The sequence below is a fragment of the Chenopodium quinoa genome, unplaced genomic scaffold (assembly GCF_001683475.1).
Source record: "Chenopodium quinoa cultivar QQ74 unplaced genomic scaffold, ASM168347v1, whole genome shotgun sequence".
NCBI lineage: Eukaryota > Viridiplantae > Streptophyta > Magnoliopsida > Caryophyllales > Amaranthaceae > Chenopodium > Chenopodium quinoa.
Genome location: NW_018745533.1, coordinates 113,798 through 126,109, shown reverse-complemented (window position 1 = coordinate 126,109; position 12,312 = coordinate 113,798). Strand labels below are relative to the sequence as shown.

Genomic DNA, 12,312 nt, shown 5'->3' with positions numbered 1-12,312 from the left:
ACCAAGCCGATTCATTGGTTTAAGGGAAAGATGAGCCCCTATGAGAGTTCATTACCCTGTTCAACAAAGAGGCAACAAACATCCCAAACATGAGCCCGGAAGTAGAGCTGTTGGCAATGTAAAGTGGCCTATTACCGGGCTCACCCTTCAGAGCGTACATGGGGCGAAAAAGCCTCAAAATGCTGGTTGAAGCACTAGGCAAAGTGCATGAGTTCATAAAAGTAGATGAAAATGACAGGGCAATGCTGAACAGAAAAGCACCAAATGACAAAGCTAAGCGAGCTGAAACCACCCGAATGGAAGATACGGCCGGGATGGACCAGCTCAGTAAAGTTGAGCAAGGTTGCAGGGACGCAGATAGGGTCGTGGGAGTAAGAAGATCAGACCAAAAACGAGGAGTCAGGGCTGAAAGGTTTGATCAATATACCTCACTCACTCATTCGAGGTCCCATATCTTCAGAATGAACAAGGCTGATGACAATTGGCAGAGACCACCCAAGATGGTAACAGAAATCGTGACCCTAGCAAGTGGTGTGACTTCCACCATGATCACGGATATACCACCGATGAATGTACACACTTAAAGGACAACAAAGTGGACATAGTCCAGAGAGGGTACCTAAACCAGTTCAAGTAACATTCTAACTCCTCCAAGTGAAGGGAAGAGACCATGTCTAGCCATGACCGCAAAAGAGGTCATAAAGGCCCAGCTGAGGGCAGAGATCAGGATAACAAGCCAGAAGGCAGATTGTATGTAATCAATGGTGGACCAATACATGGAGGAACCGTGAATTGAGCAGGGGCTGACTAGCGAGCAATGATCCATCCGATAGGTTACAATGAAAGGCATAGATGTCCGCCACTTCCCTCGCAATCACGAGCTACATTCAACGAGTATGACAAAAAAGGCATAATCTACCCTCATGACGACCCTTTGGTAGTTACAGTGAGAACTAAAAACTGGAAGGTGGATAGAGTACTATACTAATCGACGGTGGCGGCTCAACCAACATCATATACATCAGCGCGTTTAAAGAGCTGAAACTGGATAAAAGAGACTTTAAAAGGGTGAGCTAAGAAGTCACCGGGTTCAATGGGTCCAGACTGTTTCTAGAGGGCATAATCGAGTTTTCAGTCCGCGTCGAAAAGGGATCAAGGCGGCGCGATGTCCGAGATTAATTCTTAGTGTAGACTCCCCATCACCCTACAATGTGATCATGGGAAGGCCGCTCATCCATAAAATAGGCGGAGTGGTCTCCACTTATCACTTTGATATGACCTACACAGCCAATCATGGAAAATATAAAGCTCAAGGGAAGTCAAAAGACTGCCCAGCAATGTTATATTACAACCTTAGAACTGCTAGCTAGGACCAGGCAGCAGCCAGGCCTATAACCAAGGTCCAAAGAGCATGCTGAGAGGAAATCGAGAAAAAGGAATCGAGAAGAATACCACATGGAAAAAGATAAGCAGAAGTTAGCAATGGAGAATTTTGAGCCCGTAAAAGAAGGTCGTTACCAAGTGAGGAACATGTAACCATCGAGCTCACAGAGGACGAAAACTCAAGGATAGTATAAATTGGGAAAGACATTGACCATGGAGTGGGAGTGCACCTCATAGAGTTGCTAAGAGCGAACAAGGACATTTTTGCATTTTCAGCAGATGAGTTGCCGGGAATTGACCCAGCGGTTGTGGTTCAGAGGCTGAATGTGAAAGAAGACATCAAGCCAGTTAGGCAGAAGAAACGAATTTTCTCCACGAAGAAAAATCAGGCAATCCAAGAAGAAGTGGACAAGCTGTTAGAAGCTGGGTTCATTGAACCTTGTGATTACCCCGAGTGGTTAGCCAATGTGGTGATGGTAAAGAAGCAAATGGCCAGTGGAGGATGTGCGTTGATTTCACATATCTCAACAAAGAATGACCAAAAGATTGCTACCCCTTGCCACAAATCGACCAGCTGGTAGACTCAACCAATGGTCATGCCTTGTTGAGTTTCATGGATACCTTCTCAAGGTATCACTAGATCAGCTTGCATAAGCCTGGAAGTGCCTCGATGGAATTGTCGATGTTTTCAATATCTTCCTTAGTGTCCATTGGAACAAAATGAAAGTAGTTTGAAGGTGATAAGTGGTGTGGAAATGGCGAATTTTCCTTTTAGGTCTAAGAGGTTGATGCGGTAATGACTTGAACTGTACCAATCTACCCCTGCTCCTTGACCAAGTACTGTGAAATAAAACAATTAATTTAATTTTTTTACTCATTGCTCAAGGTAGGAAAGGAAGGGGAAAAAATAGACATTTGAAAACAGGTAAGAAAAACTGTACTCAAATTTTATTATGACGAAAAAGAGGGTGCATGAACCTAGTGTACGGTCATAAACAACATGGTGCATGACTCGAGTCGGAAAATTAAGAAAGTGTGTGGACTATACTTGACTCGTGAGTGATTAAGTGATGTTATAAGACTCGTGATATGATCACATGGCTAAACATGTAAACGGTATAAAAACGACTAACGCAAGGACCAAAAATAGCATGAAAGAATAAAAACACAAACTAACTTGATTAATTTTGTCCAATTTTAATGTTTATGCTACTTACTAAGTGAAAACGGTCCATTGAAAGTCGTTAGTCATAAATAATATCAACGACAATCAAAGACAAAGAACACATGTTAAGGTTAGCAAAAAAAACACAAGAAACTAGGAAGATGTCTGGAATTCTAGAAGAGTTAGGACTCATGGGTATAAAAAAATAAATAAATAAAAATAAAAATATATAATCCTATGTTATACGAATTGACATGGATTAAAGGACTTGTCTAAGACTAGATTGACATGAAAAGATATGAAAAAAATTATATAAAAAAAAAGTTGACGCTAAATAAACACCTAAACTGGACAGGTTGTAGTATATCGGTTATAAGTTTTGATCTGTGACACTGATTGGGATGAAAAGAACGCCAAATGAAAGATAAAACTCAGGGCAACAGATCCATAGGTTTCATGACACGTAGCTCTTTCTAGAACTCCAGTTATGACCAAAACAAGTTGACGCTTGTCCAAGATACAGGAATTAAAAGCCGGGTTGATTAAAAATAAAAAAATAATTATAATAATAAAAATACTATGACTCAACTATAATAAAAAAGGATTATATAAAAGAGAGAAAAAAATTAAAAATTAAAAAGTCATAAAAAAATGCACACATAAACACATTGTCACGTATGATGCAATGAAGTTCGCAACTTAGAGTCGAGTTCTATGCTCCAATATGGTCAAGTTTATTTGGGTGTCAAAGGGTACCATGGTTAAGAGTTTGGATGCGTTAGCAAGAGAGCCTCCCTTGAGGGTGTATGCGAACGAGCGATTCCGCGAGTTCGTTTTGAAATCGAACTCGACTCCATGGTTTGGGTGGATTTAGAAACTCGGATGAACCCTTATTGCCATGAGCGTTTTAGGGTTGGTAGAGCTTGAATCCCGGGGCTAGCCATATACATAGAACACGCACTATTGTGGCAAAATAGGTGTAGGGAATATTTCAAGCATCCCACGATTGAGCCCCACTGTGATCATACACTTAAGCATGGTGGCGTCCAAAGGGAAGGAAGCTATAGCAAAAGAGTCGCCAACAAGTTTTAGGAACTTGTAAACCGTTCACATGGTGAAGGTTACACCCTTTCACGATCCATGAGATCGCTAACTTCATAGTGGTCTGGAACCATGAATGGATATTCGGGGGGTGAAGGTACAAATCCAACCTAAAAGAGATTGAACCTGCCCTAAAAATAGGCCTCTACTTTATTCTTCTCATATTCATATGCGCTTTCTGACTAACATACAATCAATAGGTTAACCCTAAACATGTTTAATCTATGTTGGTTGAATATTAATGCACAAACAAACCTATTATTGATGATCACTTTAACTATAATTATATTAACCTAAACAAGATTATTAATTATCTTATATATCGTGATTACAAGTACCAATTCCCTTTAAACATGCATAAAAGGCGTGATCAAGCAATAAATAGTAATATCAAGCAACATAATAATAACAACAATCATCATCATAATAATATTCTCAATAAAGCATGATAATATTAGCAAGATCCTAGGCATGATAATAACAAGATTAATAACAAATCCTAGTATGTCACTAAGCAATAAAGATTAAATTTTTATCCCTAACATGATACTAACATGATTTAAGAAAGAAATAGGAAGCAACTTAAACATGATACTAGAAACATACATGATATTATAAATATTAGTTATTACCCTAAATATGATACTAGGAATCATAAAGTTATAAACATGATTTCTATATCAAACAAATAACAAAGTAATTAAATTACTTACTTGGATGCCTCATATCTCTTTCTAATAACAAAATACACGCATCAGTAACTTCAAGGAAAATATAAAATTAAATAATTAATTTAAATAATTGAAATAGGAATTTGGGATCAAACCCTCAGAAATTATCAACCTTTCACGTCTAGGGAGAAGGCAACTTCGAACTTGGCTAGGTGTGTCTAGAACTAATGCATGTGGAATTTTGTAAGAGGGAAGGTTTAGAAAAAGAATAGAGAGAGAGAGAGTAAGCTTCTATCTTTTAGAGAGAGAAGAGAGATAGATGATTGTGAATAAATAAAAACGGGGAGATACGACCCCTATTTATAGAAAAAAATAGTCCGAAAATCGATCGAAAACAAATCAAGTCACATTCGGAATAAAAGACCTCCTGTCACGAACGACAGGAGTTAGCGCAAGACGACAGAACCAGCGCCAAGCGACAGTTGTTGGCGCAAGGCGACAGATATTAGCGCCAGGCGACAGACTTATCGTCTCGCGCTGAGTCAGAAATAAACGCGCTTTGCACGTGGAATCCTCTCCTTAATATGATTAAACAGCAAATTCGGCATTTATCAAATTAAAATCGGGTTTTTCATAAAACACTTATTTATTCCAAATAAAACTCTTTAAAATATAATTATTAATCCTAATTCTATTAGAATTTGAAAGAACCTTCTAGATATTCTAGAATATTAAAATCAATCCTAATGACTTTAGGAATAATAATTAACAAGCCCTCCTCTTATAAAATTCATTTCGAGCCCAATTTAGTATTTTGGCCATAACTTCCTCATTATTCATCAAAATTGGGTTTATAATATATCGTTAGAAAGCTCTTTTCAAGTCCGATCCAACTACACTATTATTGGACCCTTATCATGGACCAAAATTGGAATGGCTATTTTCATAATAGAGTATAAGAAGAAATATTTTCAAAAAAGAAAGAGAGATATTTTAATAAAAATAACCGCATCACTAGACTTTTCACACTTTCACTTAGTTCGATAATCAAATGACGTGAAAGGTATTCATCACTGGGTTTGGTTTCGGGGAGACACATTTGGGTGTCTATAATAGGTAAGCTAAAGTTCATATGCATATGTGACAATGTCAATTAAATCGCAGGAATATAATTCAAGAATATTTCAAGTCTCATCCACTCATCTCAATTATATACCGATTAGTCAAATTGATATATAACTAAGAATCCTCCCTAGTGGAGTCGCCAAATTGTAGGCGTCGTTCGAAGCGCGCCTACGTTAAGCATGTGTGAATATGCTTGGCACTCATAGGAAGTGAAAATTGACATTATACTATTAGGGACAAGGAAAGTAGAGAGCCGCCAACAAGTTTTTAAGAAACTTGTAAACCATTCACGGATCATAAAAGGCAACCCCGATAAAGGGACAACGAAAGGCAACAACAAATGACCCGTGAAGGTTACACTCCATTCATAATCCATGAGATTACTAAGTTCATATGGTTCGGAACCACGAAAGGAGGATAGGGGATGATGGTACGAAGTGAGTTATGGAGTCACATTCGCCCGTATTGACCTTTACTCAATCCTTATATTGAAAAGTATGTTAACGCACACATAATTCTATAAATTTGTGATCACTCTATTGCATTTTGTTTTGGTGGTTCATTTGGTGACTAATAGACAGAATTTGTGGAGATTTGACCTTGGTGGAATTTATAATGTTGCTGGTGCGGTTGTCGGAAGCTTGTTGCTTTACGTGAGAGAAAAGGTGGTTGTTGATGGTGGTCGATCTACTACATTGTTGTTGTAAATTGATGGGTTTCCGGCTGGCAAGGGTGGGGTAAGGTTTTCGGCGTTTTCCAACGGCGGGGAAGGGGGTGGGGCGTTTCCTAGCAGAAGGAAGGGGAGGAGGGTGGGAGTGTTTCCCAGTGAGGAAAGGGGGAGGTGGTGGTGGTTTTATTTATTTCCAATATTGTTGATTTTTTAACTTTTTTTTAAAAAAAAACCAACAAAATGTTGACACGTAGCATATGACCTGCTGTTGCAGGTTTAGTAACCTGTAAGGCCTAGTAGAAGTCAATAACCCCTAAAGTTGGGATTATTCAGGTATAAACTATAGTTGGGATTAGTAAAAGTAAATGGCCTAAAAATGGATTAATAATACCAAATTTTCCTTTCCTAAATTGTATTTTAATAAAGGTAAATGGGTATTTCAAAAGGAGAAATTTTCCAAGATATTACCTATAAGGTCAAAGTCACAATGCAAGCTAAACACATTCGATTTTGTTGGTATGTTTATAGAATAATATATGGTTTGTCACTTATCATGGGAGGATACAATTAACATCAAGGCTATACGCCCATACGCTTGCATAGTTGCATACCCTGATTAGATTTTATATACTTCTTTCGTTTTTATTTAATTGTATCACTCTTATGATTGCGGACTCCTAGGTAATTTTTGGAGTGAAAGAGATTGGAGAGAGATAAAGGGAATTTATTTATTAAAAGGAAAAGTGATGCATTTAAATTGAAATTTCTATATTTAGAATGTGATGTATCTAATAAAAATGAAGGAAGTAATATGAATTTGAAGGGAAGTAAAAGTAAATGAGCTAGTGCAGTTTTGTGGTAAATTAGTGTCATAAGAGTGATTTATGGGTGTCTTGTATTCTTAACTTCGAATCTAGTTAACCCATTTTGTCATTTTCGACTCTTTTTATTTATTTATTTATTTATTCTCTTCTTTAGTTATTTCCTTATTTATGATATTGATAGTCAATGTTTTCCAACCATTTCTATCACGTTCTTTAACGTTTTTTTTTTGCCTTTGTCGGCTTACTATTATTTGTAGATTGATCATTTTTTTTTAATTGAAAAAAATGGACAATTACTGTTTTCAATTAAAAAACTACAATGTGCGTGGAAAGTTGCTTGGTCAAAGAGTATAGGATAATGAAATCGGTATTGTTTACAGAGAACTACATTTTTTATACTACCTCCGTTAACTATTATTTGCAACAAAGAAATATTTTATATCTCACAAATAATACCCCTTTATTGCAAATAATAGTTAACGGAGGTAGTACATTCGCATAATTTTAAGTGACATATATTTGAGAGGACATAATAATTTTGACCATTAATGTATCTAATTATATATTAAGAAAATTTTTTTAAAGTATAATTTAAGTTTTTCAAAGGTAAGATACCGGGGGACGTCACTTGTGGGCATGGGCGGAGCTACATGGGGGGCTGGCAGGTGCCTGGCCCCCATAGTCTATTCCCGCGGCCTTTAAAATTTCTATTTGGCCCATGTAAACTTTTACAATATATACAAATTAACTAACTCATTTGTTAATGATATTTCCTTGGCTTAGTAGTTAACATATATCCTTGTGTCAAGTATGTTTGGTCCGAGCCTCTCAGGTTCGACTCCCTACAAGAGTAATTTTTGGTTTAATTTTTTAGGCCAATGATTTAATCAAATACTAAAAATAAAAATAAAAAAGTCTCTTTCCTCACACTCAAAGTAACGAGTTTTTCTTTGGGTTTTTCTCACGCTTAAATTTGTTCTTTTGCTCTTCCAATATTGTCTTTTTTTCCTCTTCAATGTTTTTTTTAATGGTCTTTCCTCTATCAAAAAATATAAAATGCATCGTAGTATTCTACTAAAATTATCAAAATATTATTACACCAACCCATACATCGATCAATGAGGATTGTTTTGAATGGTAAGTAATTATCACCGGTAATTAATAATATAAATAATTTTGCGTCTGAGTCTAACCGAATGTAAAAAGTCTTCATTGGGAGAATACAAAACAGGTATTTAACTGGGGTCGAATCTGGAACTAAACTATACATAATTCGACCCTCGTAAGTTTCAAATCCTGGCTTCGCCCCTGCTTGTGGGGGAGATGGAGGGACCTAACCATCTACATGATCCTCAAATAATTTAAGTTATACATTGTAACTAATTCAATGATAGAATAATATTACATAATAATATTTAGGAAATTTTGACTTTTGCCACCTTCAAATAACCACTTAATTGAAGTTACCACCTGGCCTCCAAAAAAATTTAGTTTACCACCACATGAAAATAAAAAATAAATTGTTTTACCACCTAATCCTAACTCCGGTGACAGAAACTGACTGAGGGGCCCACAATAACGGCTACTTTTGGAAAATTTCCCCAATTTCTCTCGATTTCCTTTTTCTTTTTCAACCCACTTTCTTCCTTTCTACAAAATCAAGGTGTAATTGAGCTTGTTTTATGCGATTTTCTTCCCAAATCCTTAAATTTGATGGATCCTTAACTATCGTACATCAAATTCGTCCAAATTTGTGGTCTTAGAGTCAAGTCAGCTGTTCTACAAGAAATAAGAAGAAGGTACGCAAATTCCATGATGTATTTTGTAATTTTTTGCAATTCTTGTCGTGATTATGTTCCAATTGTTTAGCGTAACTGAAATTGCACATATGACTTATTAATTGAACCCCAAATTCAGAGGAAAAAAAATTAGGGTTCTTGGTAGTCAAAATTAAATTGGGGTTTTTTTGAAATTGCAATTGGATAGTAAAATTAGTCTTAGGATATGATAATTGTGTTAAAATTAAACTAATTTCAATGTTGTTGTTAATGAATTTCCAAAAGAAAATGTCTTATAATATGATAATTGTGTTGCGATTTTGTGATTCCACCTCGTCTTCGACTACCAAGTTTGAACAATTAAAGGATGCAGTAGATTTAGGGTTTACTTTTACATAGTGATGAAAATTCAGAGGAGAGAGAAGAAATTTAAGAGGAAGAAGGTGAGAAAATGATAGAAATTGAATAGGGAAGGTGAGAAAAGGAAGAGAGAGAGGGAAATCGGGTTTGGGACATTAAAGTTGGAGGGAAATGACAGATTGTGGGTCCCACAGTAAGTTTCCGTCATCGGAGTTAGAATTAGGTGGTAAAACGATTTTTTTTTATGTGGTGGTAAAGTTAATTCTTTTTTTTTTTTTGAGGTTGTAAATTTAATTAATTGGTTATTTGAATGTGATAAAAGTCAAAATTACCTAATATTTACTATTTAACAAAAAAAAATCAAAAACATTATGTGAATAATGCAGAAGTGAAAATGATTCAAATATTAAAAAATAGAAAAAGTGTAAATTTTTTCTTTTTTCGTACAACAACGAGGAGTTCCCACCGCATTTGGTGAGTGGACTAATCTCTCGCATGAATTTGTATGGGTACCTCGATGGGCAGATCCCTCCCAGCGGGAATAGAGGGAGTATATATATATATATATATATATATATATATATATATATATATATATATATATATATATATATATATATATATATATTTATAATTGTACATATATTATTATGGGTAAGTCATTGACAGTTGTACTCATTGAGGCCTAATTAATGCTGTTATAAATGAATCAGTTACCAAATTACATATCTTGCACTCCATAAATATGATAGTTCTGAGAAACAATTCTAGAAAAAAGAAATATTCAGAATGACAACTCGTCAGCATTTACACATTGCGTTATTCCCCTTCATGTCTAAAGGCCACACCATTCCTCTTCTAGACTTAACAAAAGTCATACACAACCATCGACCCAAAGCCACCTTCACCATCTTCACCACCCCGGCTAACGAGCCCTTCATCTCCGCCTCGCTTTCGACACTCTCTCCTAACACCGTCACCATTATCTCCCTTCCGTTTTCATTCACCAACAATGACATTCCAATGGGAGTCGAAAGTACTGATCGACTCCCGTCTATGTCCTTCTTTCATTCATTTGCTCTTACAACTGAAACAATCCAACCTCACTTCGAAACCGCCCTTGAAAATATACGAAAACAAGGCAACCCCATTAGTTTCTTAATTTCTGATGGTTTTCTCTACTGGACTCAACCATCAGCTGCTTTGTTTAACATCCGTAGGTTAGTCTGCTTTGGTATGAATATGTATGCTTATGCTCTATCAAGGTCGGTGTTGGTTAACGAGCTATTTTCGGGGGTCGAGTCCAAGGATGAAGAGATCCAAATACCAGAGTTTCCTTTGATTAAGGTACGAATAGATGATTTCGATAGCTCTTTTCATGAAAAGTTTGATACTCAAGAACCAAAGTTCGATTTTAATTTCAAGTTTCTTAATTCCGTTATGATGAGTTGTGGTGTTATTATGAATAGTTTTAGTGAGCTTGAGCAACCATTTGTGGAATACATGAACTCAATCTCTAATGAGCCTAAATCATGGTGTGTTGGCCCGTTTTGCTTGGCTGATAAGCCGACAACGTTAGAAAGTCCGGAGATGCCTGAATGGATGAAATGGTTGGATAAAAAGTGGGATGAAGGAAAGCATGTCATGTACATTGCGTTCGGCTCACAAGCTGAGATAAGTAATGAACAGCTGAAGGAAATTTTAACCGGGCTCGAAAAATCGGAAGCATGTTTCCTATGGGCTTTAAGGATAAAACCTAGCCAAGAAGAAATTATGGAAGGGTTTGAGGAGAGAATTAAAGAAAGAGGGTTGGTTGTAAGAGGATGGGTAGAGCAAAGGGATATACTTGAACATAAGAGTGTACAAGGGTTTCTGAGTCATTGTGGGTGGAACTCGGCAATAGAGAGCATTTGTGCAGGTGTACCGATCTTGGCTTGGCCTATGATGGCGGATCAACATTTGAATGCGAAGATGGTGGCCGAGGAGATTGAGGTGGGAGTAAGAGTTGAGACCATTGATGGGTCACCAAGAGGGTTTGTTAAGTGGGATGGTTTGAGTAAAATGGTCAGAGAGTTGATGGAAGGTGATATGGGAAAGAATGTAAGAAAAAAGGTAAAGGAGTTAAGTGAGGTTGCTAGGAAATCGGTTGAAGAGGGAGGATCATCTTGGTGTAATATGGAATTGTTATTGAATGAGTTAGACATGGAGCAAATCAAAAAGGAGTGCCCTAGTACAGTCTAAGTTGTTGTAATTGTTTAGGGACCATTTGGTTTACAAAGAGAAAAAGATAGGGACCTAAGTGAAAAGGAAAGAAAAATAGTTCATTTATTATCGTTGTGCTTTTCTATTTTTTGTTTTTGAAAATTATATATATACGAAGTATATATATATATATATATATATATATATATATATATATATTACATCCAATATTTTTTAGTTGCAACTTTGAAATATTTTATATATTTCAAATAATACCCCAAAGTTACTTAAAAAAAATCGGAGGTATTATATATATATTATATATATTATATATTATATATATATATATATATATATATATATATTATATATATATATATATATATATATATATATTTCTTATTTCTTATTTTTGGTTATTCTGATTTCAAAACATCAAAAAACTGAAAATAAAAAATGATGTGAAACAAGACCATAAGTATTTGTTGTTGTTTCGGTAGATATATACAAGAAGTCAAGAAGTGGAAATTGTATTTACAATTTTGAAAACAAAAATAGGGTTGAGAAAAAGAAAACTACGACAATTAATGCACCAGTAAAGAAAACAAAAATAGGGTCTGTTCTCATTTAACATCCTCGATCTTACCACCATTGTACTCCAACGGTCCAACCACCATTATCCCATTTGGGACACCAACATCGAGTATCGACCATCATCGATCTCCATCTTAATGTCTCTAGTGACTTAATTGCTTATTTTCTTATTTTATTAGATGTAGTTTTTAGGTGGGTAAGGGAGGGGTTTCATATGTAATACGTAGTGACTTAGGGCCTGTTCTCTTATTTTGAAATTCAGTTTAGTTTAGTCCAGTCCAGTTCAGTTTAGTTCAGTTCAGTTCAGTTCAGCTCAGTTCAGCTCAGCTCCTAATTTCCTTCTCTTATAAAATATTCATTTCAAATCAATTCAGTTCAGCTCAGTTCATTTCAACTCAATTAAGTTCAGTTCAGTTCATTTCAATTCAGCTGAGTTCAG

At 35.9% G+C, this 12,312-nt stretch overlaps 1 protein-coding gene across 1 annotated transcript; it reads left to right on the top strand.

The window, feature by feature from the left end:
- Window positions 1–680: 680 nt before the first annotated feature.
- LOC110715865 (UDP-glycosyltransferase 90A1-like) lies at window positions 681–11,437 on the top strand. Its single transcript, XM_021894485.1, has 3 exons — window positions 681–750; window positions 1,663–1,859; window positions 9,849–11,437. Exons 1-3 carry the CDS (start codon window positions 681–683, stop codon window positions 11,316–11,318), a joined length of 1,737 nt encoding a protein of 578 aa, XP_021750177.1. The 3' UTR covers window positions 11,319–11,437.
- Window positions 11,438–12,312: the final 875 nt, after the last annotated feature.